The 24,462-nt window shown below is 43.5% G+C and overlaps 1 protein-coding gene across 2 annotated transcripts in view; it reads left to right on the top strand.

Annotated features, from left to right (window-relative positions):
* Positions 1 to 527: 527 nt before the first annotated feature.
* The window catches only part of stard13b (StAR related lipid transfer domain containing 13b), a 41,548-nt gene continuing 17,613 nt past the window's right edge, over positions 528 to 24,462 (top strand). Inside the window, exons 1-2 of one of the 2 annotated variants that reach the window (XM_086164078.1) lie at positions 528 to 953; positions 8,929 to 9,072. In XM_086164078.1, coding sequence (XP_086020204.1) covers positions 830 to 953; positions 8,929 to 9,072 — 268 coding nt within the window. In that variant the 5' untranslated portion in view covers positions 528 to 829. The remainder of the gene's footprint in view (positions 954 to 8,928; positions 9,073 to 24,462) is intronic. The other variant, XM_086164079.1, reaches the window with a different exon arrangement.

Raw genomic sequence — 24,462 nt, 5'->3', positions numbered from 1 at the left:
CCCTCAATTTAAAGGTACTCAAATAAGTTTGTATATAATGTTTATTTTTTCCTCATACTAATCTATTGTCTTCCTTCAGCCCTAAAAGTAAATAATACACGTATATTAAATCATAATTAATTTATTTTCTCCCTTTCATTTCGCTCAAAAACATCATGATCGTCCACATGTTTGTTCACATAGTTTTGGAAAACTGATTCTGATTAAGAGCCACACCATTAAGCTCTAGATATGTTTAAGGGACGCGGGAAAAAATAGTTTTTATTTTAATGTGTAAATTATCACAGTGACATTAATGTGCTTGTTTGCGTTTATTTAATAGACTCATCTGGCAGATTTTTCCCGGCTGATTTTCTGTATAAAAAAAGTTTTTTTCATTATATCTTAACGATTTTTAATGGTTTCCCCGTGAGCGGCGTCGCTCTTTCATGCTTAACATTCAGATTTCCCGCAGTCCTTGAACGCATCGCATCTGTGCGCCGCTCTCTTGTGCGTGGGTCCGGTCACACACACACATACACATATACACACACATGCACATCTGGTGTGAAGTGTGGAAGTCAGTCATTTTTACCTCTCTTTTTATCATTATTCTTTTACTTTTTTTTTCCTTTTTCCTTTTTATTTTTTATTTTTATTTTTTTTTAACACCGGGAGGAGTACATCTTATTCTCTGGATATGAGGACCTCTCATCCGGGGTGGCCGCTGGAGGCTGACGCCGGAGTAGAAAAAATTTAAAGGTTGACCGGGAAAAAAAAAAGAAGAAAAAGAAGAAAAGGAAGAAGAAAAGGGTGATTCTCGGTATTATGTCCGAGCGGTTCTTTTGCGATGTCATCTAGAAGAAAGTCGGCCAAACTGAAGCTACGGCGCTCCCTGAGCGAGCAGCTGCGGAGCTCCACGTCCAAAGCCTGGGATTTACTCTGGAGGAACGTCCGGGAGCGGCGGCTGGCAGGTCGGTTGCCCGCTGTGGGGTGCGCCGGGTCCGGCTTAGGGTCCGCCGGGGGAGGGGGTGGGGGTGGAGGTCATAAGGGCGAAACCTCAACTTATTTCTTATTTATTGAAACTTTGCAAAGTCAAATATTTAGACAAAAAAAAAGAAAATATAAATGTATGAATTCACGTGATGAATTGAGTTTGGAAACAAACCTTTCATGTTTACATCGCATTTGTTTCCGTTGCGGGGTTTTCTCTTAAACCTCTGTAAATCAAGCGCAGTTCCAGTGTGCACATGTTGGAAATAGAGAAGCGCTTTTCTGTAATAACGTAGTAATGACAGTTGATGGGACGGACGCAAGGTGGCGCTGATGTACGTTTTTTTTCGGGATGAGTGTATGGAAACCGGACGCAAGTTTTGTTTTCACAGTTTCCTTGTGGGGGACGCACTTTCTAATGACGCATCTTGCATGACTCAAATATCCTCATGTTGATTTTTTTTTCAGGATCCATTTTGGCTTTTTTACTGCTCCATGCTTTATTTTATGTCCACTTTGAATATACTAAATTATATTATATAGGTATGTATACATACTGTATGTATATATGTGTAAATATATATATATATGTATAATTATATCAAAATTTGGAATTTCACATGATCTCCTTGTTGGGGAGAAAATAAACAAAAATGAAACCATCTGAATATAAAAACTAAATTGTTCCAATGATAGTTAGTTATTAAGTCTTGTAAAAGACACCCGTCCCCCCCGAATACATACAGCAGCCAAATTCACTTGTTTTCAATTCAGGTCCGAGTTCCTTATTTCTATGGAGAAAAAAAATAAATTTTACATAAAAAAAAAAAATTAAAAAAAAAGATCGCGATTGGCTTGATGCTCTCCACTGGAAAGTAGTGTTCACATGCAATTTCCCAGTAAAGTCGTGTGACAACGCGGTAGCAAAGTGCACAGCGTTCGAAAACAAATTGTCTTCCATACGTTGTGCACATCTCCGCCGCGCTCTTCCCCAGGGCCTTTGGAAGATGTTCCAGCTCCAGAGCCCTTTTCCGAGTTTTGCACCAACGCACGTAGATCAGCCCGGCAGACTTGACTGCCATTGTTGCCTGCTCAAATTGTTAGCATCTTTCTGCTCCATTGATTTAAAAATATGCATTCAAGAAGTATATATATGTATATTTATAGGCGTCCAGGGACTTGCTGATTTGTTATGAAATTCAGGTCGGGTGCGCTGCAAACCGCCTGGAGCTCATTTCTTCCCCATCGAATGCACTTAGCCAGCCGGCGAGGAAATTAATGTGTGTCACATTACAAAAGTGACCAATTTTCGCAGCCAAACGGCTGATGAATAGAATCCTTTAGCACATGAAAGCCTGGGCTCTGACCGGCGGGGGCGTTGAGTGAGATGAGCTGGAGCACGCGGTACATTTTAATGGCGACTTTCGACTGTATTCTACGGCGGTGAGTCAAGGACGCTCTGCGGCGAACAAATGTGCCATAAGAAAGACCTGATTTTTTATTTTGCACGGTGAAGTAATTTACAAAGCACAGGCTTCAATTCATTTTACAGCTTTAGGCCAAAGGAGTCATTTTGCAATCGTGACATAAACAGGATAATGCCGGATTCTGCAAATTCTCAAGGAGCAGGCAGAAGGTTTTGTTTTCACTTAGAGGACGACTCATTGCAGGGGACGGGAATAAAACTTGGTCTGAGTGAAGCGGCGAGGCGGCGTGCTGGCTAGCACATCAAGCGAGGAGGTCCCCGGTTCGATTCCTGCAGGGGGGGCTTTCTGTGCAGCTTTCCTCCCACAGTCCAAGAACATGCAGAGGGTTGATTCGAGACCCCAAAAAGCCCGGATGTGTGAATGTGTGAGTAAATACCGTATTTTCCGCACTATAAGGCGCACCTAATTTCTCAAAAAATAACAGTGCGCCTTATAATCCAATGCGCCTTATATATGGGTCGATATTCGTTAATTACAGCTACCGTTGTCAGAGGGCGCCGCCAAAGTAGCAGCGGTAAAAACAATAAATCCAAACTCAAGGCGATCAGTCACGTAGTAGAACACGGGAATAGAGCAGCGGCGAGAGAATTCAAAAATTAATGAATCAATGGTACGGAAGTGGAGGAAGCAATAAGATGAGTAAAGAAGACTAAACAGAGTTTCCGAGGAAACAAAGTGAGATGGCCACAGTTGGAGGACAAACTCGAATAGTGGGTTGTTGAACAGAAAGCAGCAAGTAGAAGCGTCTCTACTGTACAGTCACTATTCGAATGAAGGCAACAGCGCTAGCTAGCGACATAAACATCAATGAATTTAGAGGAAGTCCTTCTTGATGCTTTTATTTTATGAAACGATTTGAACTGTGACAAATCGAGTTGGAAATACATCGTTTTCAACGAAGGCGGCGCAAATACCGGTCAGAGCTACCAGTACGTATGGTATTTTGTTGACATTCCCTTTAGCGCAACTCCATTTGGTGGATGCATAACGCAACCGCAGCCACTACTTTAGCTTCTATTATTTGCAGCTCATAATGTGGTGCGCCTTACATGTGAATTTTTTTTAAAATAGGCCATTCATTGAATGCGCGTCTTGTAATCCGGTGTGCCTTATGGTGCGAAAAATTCAGTAGAAGCGTCTCTACAGCCACTATTTAAATGAAGGCGACAGCGCTAGCTAGCGACATAAACATCAATGAATTTAGAGGTGGTCCTTCTTGGTGCTCGTTTTATGAAAATCCATTTTCCAAATGGAGTTGGAAAACATGGTTTTCAACGAAGGCGGCGCAAATACCGGTAAGAGCTACCGGAATGTATGGTACCCTACTGTGAATGCACTAACTTGTTTTACAATTGAACGGAGTTGTCAGAACGTTGGTTTGTATTCTGTTAATGACGTTTGACTGAGTGATTTATCTGACTGTTTTGTTGACATTCCTTTCAGCATAACGCAACCCCAGCCACTACAGTAGTTTCTATTCTATGCGCCCTATATATGAAAACAGTTTTAAAACAGGCCATTCATTGAAGGTGCGCCTTATAATCAGATGTGCCTTATAGTGCGGAAAATACAGTAGTTTTATGTTTCTGCATGATGTGAATGAGAGTGAATGCTTGTATGTCTCAGTATGTGGCTCTGAAATGACGTGGTTAACCCCGACTTTTGCCCAATGGCAGCAGGGATAGGCTTCAGGCCCCCCAAACCCTCCAGCTCCCCACCCTCAGTCATACAAAATGAATGAACAAATTGTCTGATCGAAGGTGACTTCACTCCAAAAATGTAATCTCAAGAAAATCTAAAGTTTTTATTTCACCGATATGAACCAATAATTGTCTCTAAATGCGCCTTTCATCGAACTAAAATGGGCCTTGATCAGTCTGATGTGAATTAAACAATTCTTACCTTTTAAAAGGAGGTTAAACTCAATTGACCAGTTTGTATGAGATTTGAAAGTCTTGTCGAGGACTTCAAGCCTCCCTGGGGAAACAGCTACTGTACCTCTTTGAGTAAGAGGTGCAGCGCTCTGATGAGACTCGTCATCTAAAATGAAACCATTTTCAATCCAGTCCTTTCATTTTGGTTCACTGCTATAACCAGTCTAGCTGGGAACTCCCTGCGCTCCTCGATTTAAGCTCATGTTGTTCGCTGAAGTATCAAAAGGCCTGCGAGAGAACCGTCGCGCCGTCGGAGGTTCCCACGGTCAGGAGTTAAAACCAACGCTGTGCACTTTTACCTCCCTCTGCTCCATATCTCTTCTCACATCAACATTAAAAACACGTTTTTGGCTCTTTACAAATATATATATCGATAGTTGTCTTTTATATATTGCTAACCCTTGATGTATTTCTTCCATTTTATGGTTTAATGGCTCTCTGGAGTCCGAATTCTTTTCCATTGTTTTTCAGCGTGGCTTTAAAAATAGCACTCTGCTCAGCCAAAAATATTTTTTAGCACTAGAAATAATATTTATTTTGTTTCTCGCTCTGTACCTTGAAAATTGCCTTCCAAATGTGAGACATAGCCTTGTTTCATTTCCCCCTCTTATATCCTGGCTGCTCGAGGTCCAGGAGTGCCTATAGCTAAAATGAGAGTTATTATTTCAATATTTGTAAAAAAGAAAAAAAAAGGCTCATATAATCCAGTCCGCAGTGGAGCCGCTATTATGATAAATAGTCTCAATTTATGTGGCGCTTGCACACATTGCAGTTTTAAAGCGCTTTAATGCTCATTTATGCTCACGTCTCGTTCACAAATAGGTATTTCGAATGTCGTCACCCGTATGTGCTTTAAGTTGCCGCGGTTGCTAAGCGGCGAGTTCACGTCCAAGTTCAGTTTCAAACAGTGGAAAGGTATCACGGACGGCACGTGGACGGGGAATTCGTATGCCAGATTAAACCGACGCGTCTTCGTCTTCTACGCTCCATTCGTCGGACATACTGGGCGACACCGCCCCCCTTGGCTTCAGGTGGTACTGCACCTTCTTGCTCCCCGAAAACCTACGGCAAAACAAATCCATCCGTCTTTAAGACACTGGATTCGCTTTAAATCGCTGCTCCTTCAATTTTTTTTGGACTTCGCCAATAACCTTGTTGCCTTTGTTGCACTTGTTTTGAGTGATATCTATTAGCGTCGCAACGTGGGTCTCAGATTAGCGTGATTTCCGTTGTCTAACATTTTTTAAAAAGGGTCTAGCGATGTTCTGCATGGCACCTCAAAGGGGTCTAAGGTCAAGTTTTATTTTATTTTTTTTAAGTGTATGTTTTAATTAGAGCTTTGCTGTCCAGAAATGTGATCAGGCGCGAGGTGGAAATTGTGTTTAAGCTGTAACCATAAGAAATATAGCCGCGCCAGGAGCAGATTGCACACGTCTGCTCACTCAAACCACATAACAGCTGCGATCTAACACTCCACCGCTTCGCATCCGCGCTCGTATAATCTGCGGCTCCCGAGATGCGATTCCTTTTTTTTTTTTTTTTCCCAAATCAAAGTTTCCCCCTCTTCTAACGACACCTGGCTCCGGCTGAGCGCCGCGGAGGCGGACGAATCTGCGTAAGAACGAAGATTTATTTCGTCGTCGCACAAAAAAAAAAACGCCCGCGTTGTAAGAAAATCCCATCAATCAGGACGAGCGGCATCGTTTTCGAGTCTTGTTTTGTGCGTGCGTGTAATATGAGTCCGGCTTCCCGTCGCCGGGCTTTATAGCAGTCTAGCTCCGCAAACCCAGACAAAAAGCGTGTTAGAACATGTGCGATAAGGGCTGGAGTCACCGTGCCTGACACAAGCAGAGGACACGGCTCAAAGTTAAAACACAAGGACGTGCAAACAACGTGGCGCAGAGCTCATAACTCATCGGCGTGCGGACAAAAACACCATTCTTCTCGTCCATTGTGACACGGCATAGCGGCGGCTGATTGATTCTGTAATACGATATGTGTGATGCGCCTGGTGAATTCTGTCGTCTAGACGTCTAGTTAGGGAGAAACCGCAGAAAGGGGAGATTAGGCGGCATTCAGGATTCGACACCTCGAGGCTTTCTCGTGCGCTATGAATGAAGACAGGTGTTTTTGTGTGTGAAATGAGTCAGCGCCCAATGAAATCATCGCAATGGTGTCATGCCATCACCCGGCACTTTAGTAAAAGCAAAAAAAAAAAAAAAAAAAAATCACATTTTTAAGTAGCTCCACCGGAGGGTGTGGGGAGGCCCATTAATCCCAGAAGAAGTTTATGAAAATGCACGAGTGGCCAAGCGCGCTGCTGAATCGCAGCCTTTGTGAGCTTGAGCTAGGTCGGATTTTGCCAGCCAGGTAGAGGAACAGACAGGGGCTGTGTTTGACTTGGGTGTTTGCCCGCTTGGGCTCCGTTCACATGTATGGCGCCATGCTACTGCTGCACAGACAGGCCTGTATGAAAAGGCGGTCGACTGTGGCTCAAGCCTCCGCTGGCACTGGGTGGGTCTGCATGCACCGCTGTGGACTTTAGTCCAGGTGTGAGTCGGCCGTTGTTCTTCCCTATGCGAAAGATTGTACAAGGAACATGTTTTACATTCAGTCGGGAATGGGTTTGCTTTCAATATTCCCGGGGAAATAAAACAAAAAAATATATATATTTCTTCATGCACACACGTGTATATTTTAATTTTTATTTTGCTGGCATTTACCCATATGTACATATACATGTATGACATATGTATATAAAAGGCCGTCAGCAATGACAATTAAAAAAATGGAAATATATATGTGTGTGTACAAATAAATAATTGTCTGTATATATATCTTTTTTTCTTTTTAAATTCTGAATATGGACAGCCATTTCGATTACTCACCATATTGCCAGAAAAATAAATGTCATTGCTGACATTCATTCCTATTCATTCAAATATATATATATATGTGTGTGTGTGTGTGTGTGTGTGTGTGTGTGTGTGTGTGTATATACACATATATATACATATACATGTATATATATACACATACTTATACACACACATACATATACAGATATACATATACATATACCATATACATATATGCCGTAGTTATATATTACCATACTATACTATATATACACACACACACACATATATATATACAGATACATGTATATATATATACATATATATATACACATACATATACATATATACATATATGCATATACATATACCATAGTTATATATTACTATACTATATTAATTTTATATTTTTTTTCTTTGGAATATGGAGAGCAGTTTTAAATATATCGCTCTCCATTTGCCTTGGAATAAAGTACAAGAAGAAAAAAAATGCCTGAGTGTGGATCATGCGGTTACATGTCAATGTCAGTGCATCGAGAAAAAAATGTCTCGGCTCATTTTTCTGGCTCTTGCCGGTGACCTCAGTGCGGTCATGAGATGTTCCTCACCAGGGTCAAGCTATCTTGAATAAAAAAAGATGTCTCTGACTCGTAAAGGACCATCTCAAGGCGATGACTTGCGCGAGCCATTTAGAAATTCTGCGCAACAATCGTCGAGGTTCTCCCGTCGCGTCTCGCGCTAATTCGAGCCCCTCCTTGATTTCCCGTGCAAAGTTTGTCGAATCTGAAAATGCCTCATCTTGTGCGAGTTCCCGGTTGCACTTGTTGTCGATTTTATTTTGTGTCTTACTTTCTCCGCACCGTAGATCTCCTCCGGGCCTCTCCACTTGAATACTAAGCGCAGGAAAGCGCGCCGTGAAAACGAATGCGTAGTGGTCAGTACATTAGTGTCAGGCTTTTAAATCACAACAGAACTCTCCCCTCCCCCCCTGGAGAGCTAACAATTTGAGGATACCTGCTGGGAGGACTTCCTGTGGCTGAAAGTAGGGTTTTATGTGGCGGGGGCAGGGGAGCAGAAATTAGCATCCTCCCCCCCTTCGGCTGGCAAAACAACTTCTCCCTCTTTTTGGTTTTCTGTAAATGGCACAAACACGGCGTCGGGCCCCAGTAAACTTGGCACCTACGTGCGCCGGCAACAGCGGACGGGTTGTTCTGAAGACGGGCGGGTCCAAAATCCGGTATTTTCGTAAGCCCTCCCACACCCTGTCGTTCTCGCACTCCCGTTCTCCCTTACTCAGTTCATAGGCATTCCGATGGTATTTATATTTCCCTCCAGAGCCAGGGGGTGGGGGGGGATCGAAGAGCATTTACACAGACATTGGATTCAGCTCGGACAGGTGGGCGGCGCCGGTAGCGTTCCCCTCCGCCATTGGCCTCCCCCGCCGGTCACGTGACTCCGGCCTGAGCGTCGGCGCTCCTCCCCCTCGGCTCTGCTCCGGCGTCCCCTCTCAGCTCACTCCGGGCTTTTGCGCCTCCGCGTGAAGTTTTTACTGTTGCTCGGAGAGCGCGCAGGGCAAGTGTCAACCGCTGTTCAGAAGTACGTTCGGGGTTAAAAGAAAAAAAAAAAAAAAAAGAAAAAAAAAAAAACAACCCTCAGTTATGTTTCGGGACCTTCCAGAATCCACCGGCAGCGAGTGTCTCGGCAGCATGACCCCGGAGACTCAGGATATCTACTTGAGGATGGACCATCGGCGCAGACGCTCGGGGTACAGACTTGGCAGGATTATCGCCAGACAGCAGCTACTCAAGCGGATTGCTGGAGGTAGGAGAGGATAACAAGTAGACATTTGAGACTCGTCTTAAAGTTTTTCTTTCAAAACCAACTGTTAAATGCTTTGGTTGAAGACTCAGCTCTCTGGAATTCCGCGAGAAATGAATATCCCCCTTTTCAGGAACGTGCGGGGTGAAAAAAATCTCGTAATCGAAAACCGAAAAAGAGCAAATATGACGCGGCGATAAGGTAGGAATGCGCGAGCGAAGGAAAGTCATTGTGTTTCTTCAGGATCAGCTGATTTCCTTTGTCAAAGGTCGGGCCTCGTATCTTCCCCCGTTCCCCGCGCCGTTCTCCGATAAAACCCTTAAGTTAAACAGAAATGATCTTTACCGCGGTTTCTCCTCAAACTTGACCTTCGGGTGTTAAACGCGCCGTATTGACCGATAATAACAAGCGATAAGCGATAATAAGCCACGGGATCGGTTACATAACAAGAGGTGGGCGAGCAGTTGTAAACAAGAGGTATTGATGAATGTCTTTGCTTGACAGTTTTACAAGCCCTCGGCTCAGACGCGGGGCGGAACAATATCGGCCATGTGTTTCTCTCCTTCGCCGTTGTACCTGGACGGATCGTAAAAAGGGGGGCGCGTTTTTTTTTTTTTTTTTCCCTCCCGCCCGCAGGTGCGCTCGCCAGATCCGGGAATAAATGGCGTCTCTTGTGATTCGAGAGTCAAAAATACAAACGCGTGAACGCTCCTCTTGTGTGGCTAACATTTCCGGCAACAACACAGGGGAGTCGGTGTTTACGGGTTATGATGACGTGACGGTTACAAAGGGATGTGTGGAGATGCTCCTGCAGGTTTGTGTGTGTGTGTGTGTGTTTTTTTTTTTTTTTCTCTCCCAGGAGGAAATCCTCACTGTGCACGTGGTTCCTGGGCATGTGCAGTCATGTAATTTGGCGTGTTTTTTTTTTTTTTTTTTTTTTTCAGATTACAGGAGTTGCGGTTTTTACAGCAAAACCGGCAATTTGGAGGGGGGGGGGGGTCATCCACTACAAGGGCAGAACACATGTACGCGTTTAAAACGAGGGCTTTTCCGTCTCAGTCAAATCTGATTTATTCGCTTTTTGGAGGACAGAAGAGCATTAAAGTAGATTCGGGTGTTGTTTTCTTACGCCGGTGTTTAGATTTTTTTCTGCGGTTGAAAAACCCAAAAATTAGCCTGCAGGGAAAAATAGCTTTGTTCGCATTGATCTTGTTTTCATCTATGTTTTATGCAACAACTTTTCAATTCATATTTATGAAACTTGGGCAGAGGGATGAATTATCGGCTCCAGCGACTCCATGTTGCGGTGGACATTTATGCTAATTCTTTTAAAAAATATTTCACCAACTTTGTTCGAGTTCTGCAATCGTTGATCTCAACGTGGAAAAGGACGTTTTTCAGTTTTAGCTACTTAAGGAGCCTTTTCTGGAAGTTTGGCGAATTCTCGACAAATAGGTCTCACGTTTCTTCAACTATCTTCCTGGGATTTGATTTTATCTGCACCCTAAGGCGCCAACCTGCATGTCTAATTTTTCATAATTGTATATATTCCACATAACTTTCCACAAATACCGCAGCTGATAGTTTGTTTTCCTGCCTCCGGAGAACAAATCTTGCCAGCTGAACTGTATTTTGCTAATTTTATTTTTTTTGTCTCACCTTGAGTGAACCGCTACGGTTGCCGGAGAACAGCCGGGGCAATGTTTTTGAGGGTCCGGCCGCAGATCCTCAGACCCACGTTGTTCCCCATGTGCTGCGGCGGCTCCTGCATTCCAGCCGGCCGGGCCCTGTTGACATAGCAGGTTGGAAAGTGAGCGAGCGGGGGCCATGGTGATGGGCAGCGCTGCTCGTGTATTGTTTTACTTCGAATTCCAGGGAAGCCTGTGGGGGTCTTAGTCATGTTTCCGATCGGATGCCATCTCAAAACCCGCCGTCTCTCTCTCCCGGTCGTTTGGCGCTCTGTCGACCGATGGAAGAGTCTTAACTGTTGAGGAATTCCGCCGAAAATATCTCACAGACAAGGGGATGTAAGTCCCACAGCTGTAAGATAGGGCGTATGACGGGAAATGACAGGTGCTGGAGTTATTTACATGGGGATGGGTGCAGGATCTTCAAATATTTCAGGTCGCTCACCTCCGAGATCAAGTTGACCCAACCCGTAAAAACCGCGTTTAGCATTTACTGCGTGACGGCAAATGTTATGCAAAAGAGACAACCAGAATAAAGTCACTTGTTTTTTTTCATTCTTCTTCTTCCCATCCTCTCCTCCTAGCATATTGAAAATCTAAATACATTTACCTCAAACTAGCAAACTAGCGATGGTTGATTCACAACATTTCGATGACCATGATCGCACAATCGTTTTTTGTACATCAAGGTTAGCATTTGGGTTTGCTGCGGGTTCTCCGCTTTCCTTCCGCAGTCCAAAAACTTGCATAAGGTTCATTACAGACCCTATAAATGAGAGTGAATATTTTATACGGCTCTATATGTGGCCCCGGGATCAGCTGTCGACCAGTTAAGGGTGAACGCAGCCTTTCGCCCAATGGCAGTTGGGATAAGGCTCCAGTTTCCAGATAATGGACGGGTAACAATATCAATAAGTGACATTCTGGATGTCTCAAACTCGAGGTGCCACAGACCGACTAGCAACAACAAAACTGTGACAGGCCTTGAATTGACGTCACCTCTGTGTTGGGACGAAGAAAACTTTGGGTCACGGGTGTCCGCCCTTCCCGCCCTCTGGTCCTATTGACATTCGCCCCGCGTCCGAGGCAATTGGAAAACATTTGCGAATTGCAACACCCACGAGACAAAGTTTCCGTGATGTTTTTGTTGTTTCCTTGCGGTTCTAAACAATCATCTCCCCGCGCTTGCTCAAGATTAATGCGGGTAATCTATCTCTTAATCACTTGGCCGGAATGAGTAACAACATCATGTTGTCAGCCAAATGCGTCATGACCGACTAAAACTGGAGTTTTAAAAGCAAACGATTCCCGTCGCTGTTCTGATGTCCGTCCGATTTCATTTGTAAAATCCCGCCGATGCAAAGTAAGACTGCGAAAACTCCCAATTTCCGACCAATTTAAGTTGACCTGGTGCGACGGGTCTATTTCAGGCCCACGCGTCTCCTCACCTGGAATGAATGAAGAGTCTCCTCGGGTTTCAGTGACGCCCCGGGCCGTTGTCATGGTCGCGTCAGGCCACTTAACGTAAGCTAAGCCTGGTGATATTCCAGAAGCTCTCCCAGGGGAAGCGGCTCATGCATGTTCTCTGAGAATTAATGAACGGTTTACTGTTTCTCAGACTTTATTGTCGAGGATTAGGGTGAAACGATATTAAAATGTTATGCAACTTCCAAGTGATCCCTGAAGGGTACAGCCTACATGTAGTGTTTTATTAACGTTGTAATTATTAGATGGAGAGGGATTATCTGTGGGTTCCTGTCATTTATTGAGACTTTTTGATTACTTTTTGCCTAGAATTAGGGTTTTGTGTTTTTGTTGGGACTCCACGTTAGCTGGAAAATACATCTGGGAAAGGCCAAAGACCAAAATCCAAAACCGTTGAATCCATCCAGCTGTTACACAGCTTCATTCATCTATTCATTCTTTCTCTAAATCAGTCATCCACTCAGGGTTTGGTAGGAATGGGACATAAAGTTTATGGTAGATATTGAATGACTATATTAATATCGCTGTCACTTTAGAATTGCACATTTCATGTAGCGGAGCCACATTCGCTTTTCTACATACAAATGTGACCTCATTATTCATTCATTTTTTTTTACCCTTGTTGCCATTCAATTCTCATCCTGTTTATTTTTATTATTGTTGTCCTTTTCTTTGTCCTTTTAATTGCTTTCTCTGTTTATATTTACATACATATTTATTGATACTGTTATTGTTGCGCTGCGGTGACAAACGAATTTCCCCTATGGGGATCAATAAAGTATTATCTTATCTTATCTTATCTTATCTTATCTTATCTTATCTTATCTTATCTTATCTTATCTTATCTTATCTTATCTTAGTCATTCATTATCAATACCAGAGTCTTGCGGGGGGGTCATTGGGTGAAAGATGGGCCACATATGGAGACATCCAAAAAATGTTTTTGGACTGTTGGAGGAGCTTCAATGCAGCAATGAGCAATGAAATTGCATTGAATTTAGTGACATTATTATTTTTAATGCTATGTATATTTCTTAAGAGGCAGTCAATGTACCTCATAGATGAACTCACCTCCCTATGGGAGACATCAAACCAAGGTTTTTTGTTTTTGTTTTTTGGAGGGGGAGCAGATTCCAAACTCCCATGGCTCGAGAGGAGTTTCTCTACCGCTCGTCTTCCTGCCGTGTTTCCTCCCCCGCCCGCCCCATCTGGACTCCAGATTTTCCAGATTTCTCCATCTGCTGTTGCCGCTCATGCATCGGATAAAAAACGGTCATAATCACCGTATTTCGTGTCTAATTTACCCAAACATATTCTTCGCTGAATACATTCAAACGCTCGGCAGACGGATACGATTGCTGAGTCAGTGATGCGTTTGAGGTTACCAGAAAGCTGATCTCGCCAGAATCTTGTTTTTTCTATCTGCCGATTGAATTCCTCATAGATTACGAACTTGTTGAGTATATTTTTTTTCCCTTGTATTTAATATATATTTGTATATTTATGTATATGTATGTATTTTTTTTAATTCCTCTCCCTTCAGCCGCAGGGAATCTCAAAATCTTTGCACTTAAGACCTTAAGACACTTTATACCCTTGACTTGTTACTTAGACACTATATAGTTTTATTTGTATTTCTTATTCTCCCCCCCTTTTTTATACTGTTTATACAATTTCCTACTATTATTTATTTAGTTACCTTTTACTTGAAACTCTGGCACAACAATTTCCCTCGTGATAAATGAAGTTATTCTTATTCTTATTCTTATTCTTATTCTTATTCTTATTCTTATTCCTTTTCTTATTCTTATTCTTATTCTTATTCTTATTCTTATTCTTATTCTTATTCTTATTCTTATATGTGTATTTGTATATATATGTGTGTGTATATCTATCTATCTATCTATCTATCTATCTATCTATCTATCTATCTATCTATCTATCTATCTATCTATCTATCTATCTATCTATCTATCTATCTATCTATCTATCCACACACATTCATTTAAATGCTGTAAGATATAAATTAATAACAGGAAATAACCGGTGTAGTTTTGCGGGTGGATTATCCGGATGACTTGATAGTGAGTAAATGCATCGCTTCACGTTTACAAATGAGATGCTGTATTCTTTTCGGTTTCTTGTGTAACGGCCGCGCCACGTGTTTGGCAATGCCAATGAGATTAATAAACCATCCAGAGAATTGTATTCTGCCAGGGCGAGTACATTTACATGACCCTTTTTCCTCGCTGTTGCGGCGATGCGAGGATAAAACCAGAAAAAGATAGTAAAACCGTTATGTCATCATCCATTCGTTCATGAGGGAACGGCAAGAGGCGGCGTCCGTCTTGGACCGGTCGCCTGTCAATCACAGGGATACATGTCATTTTGGGACGAACAACCATTCACCCTTGCTTTGATTGGTCGTATAGAGGCCTTCTTGTTGAAATCTTCATGTCGTGGCGACTGGATTTGAATTTCTTCACCTCTAGACGTTTCACCCCGATGCCCATCAACTCTTCCATTTGCGTAACAAGCCATCATAGCCTAGACCTGCCGAAGCCCTGGCAGTTATATTCGGAAACTCCCCGCAGATTATTGGAACCGAAGAAGCCTCTCGGATGAGGGGTGAAGAAATTCGAGTCCAATTGCCACAAGAAGAAGATTTCGACAAGAGTTCACTCTTGACCCGGATGACTGAGAGCCTCCACAGACACGTCTCAGAGAGACAAACTACCATTCATTCAGTGACCCAAGCAATCACTCTGTATAGAAACATTCAACCATCCAATCCCTCTTTGTCGAGTCTGGGTAATTTCGGGTCTCCAAGTAAGTCGCCAAGTAAGTCGTCCTTGGAACTGAACTTTCCTGCTCCGATTCCCGGTTCCTCTTGGTGTGTCAAAGTTTTGTTGCTCCCCTGGTGCTGATAGACGGCAGCCGACTGCTCATGGTTCATCCATGACGGGTTTAATGCAGAGAAGGAATTTCCCGCAAGGGATTAATAAAGTGTAATAAATTAATTCCTACAGTGTGTTTTTGGACGAAGGGAGGAAACTCACCTTGACACGGGGGAGAACATGCAAACTCCGATCGGAGTTTCGGAATCGAACCGGGGAGTTTCTTGCGCCGCCATTGTTTGTGTAATCAATATTTTTCATGCTGTCATGACCTGACTTTTCCAAAAAGGGTCGTCCAGCTGACGTCGGCCGTCACCCGTCAGGTTGTTGGTTATTGTGCGGCAGTTTGTCGGGCGTTTGCGTCCTCCGGGCCGCCTTGCTGTCGAGCCCCCACAAATCTCCCCGCCGGCTGACGTTAACTGTTTACACTGAGCGCCGTCGGCTTCGCTTGAACGCGTCGCTCCCAGGTTGGTACGAACCGCCTGTGCGCGGCGTGGCTCGGTCCATGTGTGCTTACGCAAACACCCGCGAATGCTTTCCAAATGACGAGAGGTTCGGTTAAAGCGCTTTCTATGCGTCGCATCGCCCGAAGTAAAAATAGCTCCCGTGTCAGAGTACTTGCGCAGAGAGCAGGAAAAAAAAAAACACTTCCGTTTGTCAAGATGGCAACCTCTGACCCACATCGCTGCAAGCTCCACTAGACAGGCAGTTCCTAGAAGGGTAGTTTTCATTGTTTTCCTTTTTTTGAAGAGCCATCAGAGTAAAGACCCATTGAAGGCTGGAATCTAATTACGCGTCACCGTCTTCCTCTTGAGGTTCCCCGAGCGCCCGAAACGCTGAATTATGAATCAGTGGTCCGCTGTGCCGTGTGGAACATTAGATCATCCAAGTGCGATACAAACATACCCCGGAGGGTCCGTGATGACCCTCCATCCTCGAGCCTGAAACAGCAGGTTTTGTTTAATGGAGAGCAAATCCATGATACTTCAACGGCCGAAGTTTATCCGTTGCAATTGGGCTATAAATATGGCAGCTTTCGTTGGAATTGGTTGATATAAAGCAGGGGTCTCAATATTTTGTGGCCCCCTGCCTGAAATCAAATCGTCGTGTTATTGCGTCCCGCACGTTTTTTTCTCACATGCATCAGGGGTTTTATTCAGTTGGTTTCATTAAAATGGGCGAGAAAAACCTGAAAAATTAACTTTGCAATATATTTTTTGTTCCAAAATTTGAAAAACAAATGATTTTTTGATGAAAAGAGGTCTAGTGTCATTGTTAAAACAATCTTTTCTTTTCTTATTTCTATAAAAAACAAAAAAATTATTGCAAAAAGAACGGGCAAAATTAAAAAGCTTGATTTAGTAACCAGAATAGCCACCATTAGCCTTGTAAACATTATACCTCCTTTTATACATGCTAACAATCAGTTTTCTAATAAATTCTAGTGGCAAATTTTCTCTTTTAACTCAACAATATTTTTAGGATATAATTTCATCAATTCTTTTTTAATCGTCATTTTTAATATTAATTCATCATGCATTTTTTTTTCGAGGAACAGTTCATTACATGTAAATATTTTTATCATTTACTTGTTTACCTCCTTTACACTAAAACAAAGGAAACATTTGGACCTAATGGTACTTCTTAGGTAATGATTTTACTGGTCTGGTCCCCTTGACATCATATTAGGCCCCCAAACCAAAATGAGTTTGACATCCCTGATATAAAGGGACGAGAAAATCCCAAGGATGTGGTTGTCTTCCCTGGCAGTGCCACATTGGGTGAATCTTAGAAAGATAACTGTTTTGACCCCACGGATGTGTAATTTGCTTTGCAGAGAGCTCAACACCCTTCCGATCGAACTCTGAAGAACAGGCCGATGTGCTGAGTTTAGCGGTTTAATCAGGAAAACATTAGATAAATGAACGGAGATTGTAACACCAATTTGCAGAACCGATTGTTCACAAAAACATCAGCATGATATGGGAGTGAATGATAAAGTGAATGCTTGTTTGTCTATATATGAAGTGTGAATGAGAGGGTGAATGATTCAATGTATCTATATTGTACCTGGTCCTGCGATTGGCTGGCAACTGTCTTGCTAAAACAGGGGTGGGCAAACTTTTTGGCTCAGGGGCTGCATTGACAGCACAAGATACGAAACATATTAAAAAAAAAAACGCATTTGTCAACAGTACGTATCAGACTCATCTAAGATTTGCTTTGAAAATAAAACCAGCTTGGTTTTGAAGGCTCTGACGTTTGCTTGCATTTCATGCACAAACCGTTTTTTTCCCTTGAAGCTTCACATCCAGCTCATTCATGTGTGTCAGTATGTCCAAAGTAAAGGCTAAATCACAAAGCTAATCTGTGTCATTCATCTCAGGAAAATTCTCAAGTGTTCTCAAGTCGTGCCAAAAATGAAATAATCACCTGTTTGAGCTCCCACATTCATTGATTCGATCATTCAATCATTCACATCAAGTATGAATTTTATCCGGGCCGGATTAAAAAGACCAACGGGCCGGATGTGGCCCGCGGGCCGTAGTTTGCCCACCCCTGTGCTAAAACAAAGCTTGGACAGCCTTCGGCAAGACGCGACCCAGTCAGAAGTATATGTGGTACAAAGAATGAATGACTGAATGAATGAACATTTTCCCGGTCAATTATTCTGCATATATATTTGATTAAAAAACAATTATTCATACGTAGCCAAAGACGACACCAAAGACAGGCCGTTAGCCGTTAGCTTAGATTACACATTTCCAAGTCTGGATCTTAACAATACAAAGTTTTGCAGAAAACTATGGCGCCACACTAGGTTACATCTCTTTAGATGATTATTTTATTCCTCTATAACAGTGATCCTCCTCTCAGGCTAACGGACACAAGCGATGGAGTTGCGTGAAATTAAATGTAAACTGCAAATTAATTTTTTTATAACGCGTTGGTTGCTAGTGTGCAACTTCAGGTGGCCATCTTTCACCGCCCTCAGCACTTTATAACGGTTACCTTCTCAGCAGGCGTTTATGCCCGGTACCAATTCATAGTGCACGAGTGAAAACCTATAGAGGTCCATGCACGGGCACGCACCCTTGTTTCTGGAGAGGAAATTGCAACTTGAACAATAATCCTTCTTTGTCCTTTTCCATGCTGAGAAATTGCGATGAAATAAAGAAAAATATTAAAAACGGGCACAGTCACACACACAAACATTTATACACACACACACCGCCAGCCTCGCCTTGCACAGGAGGATCGACCTCAAATGCCAAACACACACACACACACACACACACACACACATCAGCAGACTGTCTGACAGCTGGCTCTCATGTTGAGTTCACACAGGACGGTCACGCGTCAAAAACCGTGGCGCGTTCAAGATCGATGTTATCGCTCGAGTTTTTTATTTTTTCACCGCAAATTCGTTCTTTGCCCAAAACACCTTGAGTTACCGTTTCTCTTCCGACGCCAAGTTCCCTGAAACTCAAAAAGTTCGCTTTTAAACAAGGGTTGTTGTTGGATTCACGGGTGCATCAAGGTTCCTCCGGGTCGCTATACATTTCAGAATCGGTACATTTTTGATCCGCATCGAAAAACCGGCGGCGGCATTTGCTCTTGGATTGTATTTTGACATTCTTCAAACTATTCTGTAAGAGGGGATAAAGTTCGGGGAAGACTGTCGGGATGGATTTTTTAAATTCTTTTTTACAAACTCACCAGATATATAGTTGTTATCATTCTGGTGTTGACATTACAGAGCAATTACATAATAAGAGCCGTGTCCCACGATTCAGCGCCGTTTCTCCCGGCTAAAAAAAAATAGAGATGAGTTATTTTGTAGTTTTCTATCGTCCGGAGAAAAATCTAAAAAAGCAACTTGCATCTGTTTAACAAAGGTCGCCTCGGTCACGCACTGCAGCCTTTGCCTTTAGGTGGCAGGCTGATTTCCTATCTTCTAGTCCCTACTCTGTGTGTGTGTGTGTGTGTGTGTGTGTGTGTGTGTGTGTGTGTGTGTGTGTGTGTGTGTGTGTGTGTGTGCGGTTGGTCCGGTTTCTGCTTGGAGCGGCTGACAGCTGCCACATGCGCAGAGCTAATCATTTACCAAGCAGGAGATTTCACGAATGCCTCGGCTGCGCCGTAGCGCCAACGGAAAAAAAAAGTCACACATTAACAAACCCCTGCTTCGGAAACATGTCTCTCATTTCTAGCTCTCTGACATTCCGCAGGTTTAACTAAACGCTAACTCACCGCCAACCCGCTCACCGACCCGTGTCACGAAAATATGATTTTAACTTATTTCGTTGTGCAAACCGGTCGTATCTCGAGCGACGGTTTGTGTCGAATGAACGGAAGACACAAAGGCGCGAGTCGGTTGCGTACCGCAGCTGAGTATTTCCTCAATAACGTGTTTATTAACCGGACGTTTTCGGCACCTGACGGCGAACGTGCATCACTTGTCGGGGTTGGATGGGCCACACAGCTGCCTCTTCCGGGCTTCGCTCCAGAGCACATGGGTGTTTTATCACTACCTCTTTGTTACATTGGAATACTTAACCCTCCTCTGCACTTCAGCCGCCCCTGAGTTCAGCACAGGGTTGCCCCCTCGTGATAGAAATGCGCATCGCGACCAATCCTTCGACTGACAGCAGGCATCCCAGACATGCAGCTGCGGTTCCTCCACCCGAGAGCTTCCTGCTTGATCGTCGATCGCCACATGATGAACGACCCTATTTTTTTTTTTTTTGTTGTTGTTGTTTTTTTCACATTAGCTCATCCCGCAGCTCGAGTAACGACATATATCACCGCCGCGCCAAATCTCAAGCCTGTTCCTCAACTGCTGCGAAGGTCCCGAGAAGTCTGGAGAAGCCTCACCATTGATGTTGTTAATTAGTACCAGCATCCCGAGGGATGGCTCTTCGTGCTTTTATTGTGGACTGGAAAGGGCTTTCTCACGGTATGGGGCCCTTGTTCTGACATTCCCCCCCCCCTCCAACCCCTTGTCTACCCTCTGATACTCTGAGGCCGTTCCCAAATAAAGGAAGGAACCCCAACTTGTCCCCTCCGGGATCCGACCCAATGAGGCTCATCAGGAAAATGACGCATTTCGTTTATGCGCTTCCCTTTAGGAGTGCTCGGAATATATGTGTCAGTATCCGAGTGCAGATTTTTAAGATCTAGCAGAGTGCTAGTAATTTATAGCCCCCTGCCCATCCCCCACCTTTGGAAGTGTTACACGGCACGCTCAGAAAAACCAAATTACAGTGTTTATATGGACTATCAAAGGGACGGAAGCGGCGGAGCCGCACAACCGTCTATTACGAGCGGGAAAAACGGCATTACACGACAGGGCCTACGGGGAACAGGACAAGTAGGGACCTCCAATCAGGTCGAAAAAGGAAAAAAAAAAACAATAAAATGAAATAAGTAATTGAAAATTCACACACAACTAATAAGATGATATTGAATATTAGAGATAAGTATGTTAGCACAGGGGAGAGTGGGCCTGTTGCGTATAAGAGTGATAGAATTAGACTTCTGGAAAAAAAAAAAAAAAAAGGCCGGACCAAAATCCTGCCACGAGGGATGGAAAAAGACAAAATGGGCGTGGGTGGGGGGGTTGAGGGGAGAGGAAAATTGAGAGCTCAAGGAGGAGGAGGATGCGGGCGTACAGAGGCCGCTACTGTATTTGTCATTACATTTTTAAACATTCGGGGTCGGACTTGGAAGAAAGAAAAAAATTGAAAATTCCGCTATCTGAGAGCTAACCAAGAGCAACAAGAGATATAAAAAAAAAAAAAAAAAAAAAAACATAAAAAAGCAGGATCACGCTGACATGAATGAAACACAGAGGTTATTCATTTCACAGTGGGCCTGCAAGCTCTGGAGCTACACGACCAGCGCCTCTTCCGAGTGGAGTCAAGTGAGATGTTATTTGAGTATCGACAAATAACGACGCGGTCGTAATGATTTACAGAAACCCAGCATTCCCGTGTGAACAAGGCACTTTGGGGCAATAGAGACGAGGAAAACACCGGCTTTTAACAGCGCAGAAACAGCTCAAAGCTGGCGCCTTTCTGCCTCGACCGACTGTGGTAGAAAGTGTCATAATATCGGTAGCGCTAACGTTATTAGCTTCAACATGCATAAGAAATAACAACGGTGGACGCCTGGCAATCAAGCCACGCCCGCTGAGAACTGTCCAATGGGAGAGCCTGGGGAAATGATGATGTCATGAATCCACGATGGCACAAGAGTGAAGACAGGATAGGAAAATTGGGAGAAATGATAGACGTGCATCATGGGATACTTCTGGTCAGGTTAAGCCTAGCCTTGCTTCGTGTTATCTAGAAGCATTCTCAAAATAAAGGGCATCCGTCGTTTTCTTGGGAACATTTCTTGATTGGCTTTGCTTTCTGCCAACCGGCAGACGTTCTCTTCATAAGAATAATAACATAACAATAACATGATGGTGTTACCCTCGTTGACGGACCGCTCATAACATTACGTCTCCTTATACGGCCGTGTGATTGACTCTCAACCGGTCCACGGTGAAAAACCCCAATGACACCAAATGACAGCTGGGATAGGATTGCAAAAACAGTCCTGATAGCAAGATAGGTGGGATAAATCATGAATGAATGGATGTATGAATAACACAAGACAGGTTCACTCTGCTCTCAAAATTATCCCAAAAAATGACTGTAGGATGTCAGATGCCGTCACCCCCGATTTGGGTAAGGATAATTAGATTACGTTGACATGGAAACAATTTCCCAAAGTCAAATTGTGTGCACCGGCTATGAATAAATATATGTGTACATATATAGGCCGCATTTGTCTATAAGCTGCAGATGTCCATGTAGTAACATAATATATTTACACAGAAACATACTGGTAACATCCACAAATACGTGCTGGAAATGCTTTTTTTTTTTTTTGGAACAGTCCATGGAACACGTTTATTTCAGTGTTGGAATCAAACAGCTTCAGAATTTCACTGTAATTTCAGTGGTCCAAAGTGACGAAGCTAAATGTTTTGGCAACATAAGGTGCGTTAGCCCAAACAAATCCCTAAAAAGCCGCATCGTTTTTTAAGCCGCGGTGTTTAACCCTCATATTATGTTAAGGGTCAATTTGACCCATTTCACCCATTGACCCAATGGGTCAAATTGACCCTTAACATAATATGAGGGTTAAAAAAGTGGCGACTTATAGTCCTAAAATTACACTAACCTATGAATTTTTCTTTCGCACTACCAGGTGAAGAGAATGAGAAGGAATTTTGTAGTTTTTCCAGATGTCTGTTTGTAGTTTTTATGCTTAGTCAGCCATCGTACCGCCATGCACATTTTCCTCCGGGGTGAAGACGCACAATAGACAATGGCGTCCGTGGCGAAATAATGGCGTCTGAGAGATGAGCGTCATCACACATGGCATCCCACTAATGCACGTTATCGCCGGGTCCTCCGCATTACTCACCCCCCCCCCCCCCCGCCAGCGCCACGTTACTTATTCATCTACGGATGAACAGGACTTAACCTCAGCTGGAGAACCGGCTCGACTGATAACGCGGCAAAAAGATCAACACAACACTGCGCCGGCAAAAAGCCCTGGATCTCCAGGGAGGCGTGCCCGGGGCCAGATGAAGAAGGATATCTGCAAGAGCCAAAACTTGATGTTTTTATCACAAAAGAAAGCAAAATCCTTTATAAGAAAAAAAAAAAAAAAAAAAAAAAGCTGGTTGTTAAAACACTTAGACATGCGTGGGAACACGGCCGCGGTCCAGAGTCTGGAAGTGTTTAACTTTTTTTTTTTTTTTTTCTGGAAGTCACCGTGTTATGTATTTCACAGAAAGCCCTGCCCGGTGATCTCCTGGGCTGGAATCCAGCTCGGGCGGAGGCGGGTGGGAGGTCAAAGGTCACGTTTCTAGTAGGGGAAACTTGCTCTGGAAGCATCCGCCGGAAGTCCAATGCGGCGTGGGCGAAGAGGGAGAAACACCTGGCTGAGAGAAGACACATTTTTTTTCCTTCTCGCTGCGAATAATGGCGCGGTCGCCATAAACCGTTTTGAATGAAAGCGCTGTGCAGCTAACGGTTTCAATGTTTCCGAAGTCATGTCGGCCCCGGGATCTTTCGCTTGATGACTTGTTGCAAGTATGATGTATGTTTTTTATTTCTCGAAACAGCGTGAAGTGATTTTCCATAGTTAGGAAACATCCGGGACATCAACCCCCCAAAAAGGCTGTTGGTCTTGATTTCTTCACCGCGTTCCCCGTCATCTTTGATTGTTTGTTTTGTAGCGCTGGGGGGGGGGGAGGGGTGACCCCTCTGAAATACATTGGGATTAATTCAGAAAAAGTGCGAAAGGAAAGGAAATTCCCAATCAGCTGAGCTTATTTCCCGTAAGGGATTAATAAAGTATAATAATGTTAAATTGAAAAATAAAATAAGGAGCTACGTGCGGGAAGTCTCACACACATACACTTGCAGAAAAAAAAACAAAAAAACAAAACAAAAAAAAAAAAACTGACTTATCATCGGAATTAAATTTGGGTTTGCACTTATAGGCAAGCCTTGCCATCTATGTTATTACACTGTAATTACATTGTTATTACACTGTTTCAACATTTTCCCCATTTTTTTTTTTGGCATCAATTTAAAAATGCCATTTTACAATTTTTTAGGAGTTTTTTTTTTTTTTTAAGCACAACAGAAAGAAACCTCCCCTCCCCCAACCCCTCCCACACAAATTTCATTAAATTAGCACATGTGCTAGCGTCTGGATGGGCTTCTTGCCCCCTGAAGATGAAAGGGCCGTCTCCCCGGGGTGTCCTCTGGAGATGAACCGGCGTGTTACCACAGCTGTGCCGCCCTTGTTTGAATTCAATACAGGACCTCGAGAGAAAAAACACGTCTCCGATGACTTTTGACCCGGGACGCTTCGACAGCGGTCGACAACAGCAGCGGCTCTGGAGCTCGCGCGGTCGTGTTATTTACTCTCTGAATCAATAAGCTCCCGCTGCGGTTGCGCGTGTGTGCATGTGTGTGTGTGTGTACTTCTAAAGAGAAATTCTTGGGAAAATTTGGAACATATATCGCTTTCTTTTTGCAGGAATGTGCAATAGATGATTGGGCATTGATTTTCCCCTCCTGATCTAAGGGCTGTAATTAGTCAAATATATTCTTTTGATTATTTATGTATGTTTGGGAAGCTGGCGTCTCCTGGCTGTTTGCAGGGCGGCGCCATGTTTTTTTTCTCCAACCTCCCCACGAGGAGCACGGAGGTCCGCGCCGTGGATCCACTCCATAATTCAGAAC

Source organism: Fistularia commersonii, chromosome 18 (genome assembly GCF_037954325.1).
Source record: "Fistularia commersonii isolate RoL2024-O1a breed Wild chromosome 18, RoL_Fcom_v1.0, whole genome shotgun sequence".
Lineage (NCBI taxonomy): Eukaryota > Metazoa > Chordata > Actinopteri > Syngnathiformes > Fistulariidae > Fistularia > Fistularia commersonii.
The sequence above is the reverse complement of the archived record's forward strand: the minus strand, read 5'-3'. Positions and strand labels throughout refer to the sequence as shown.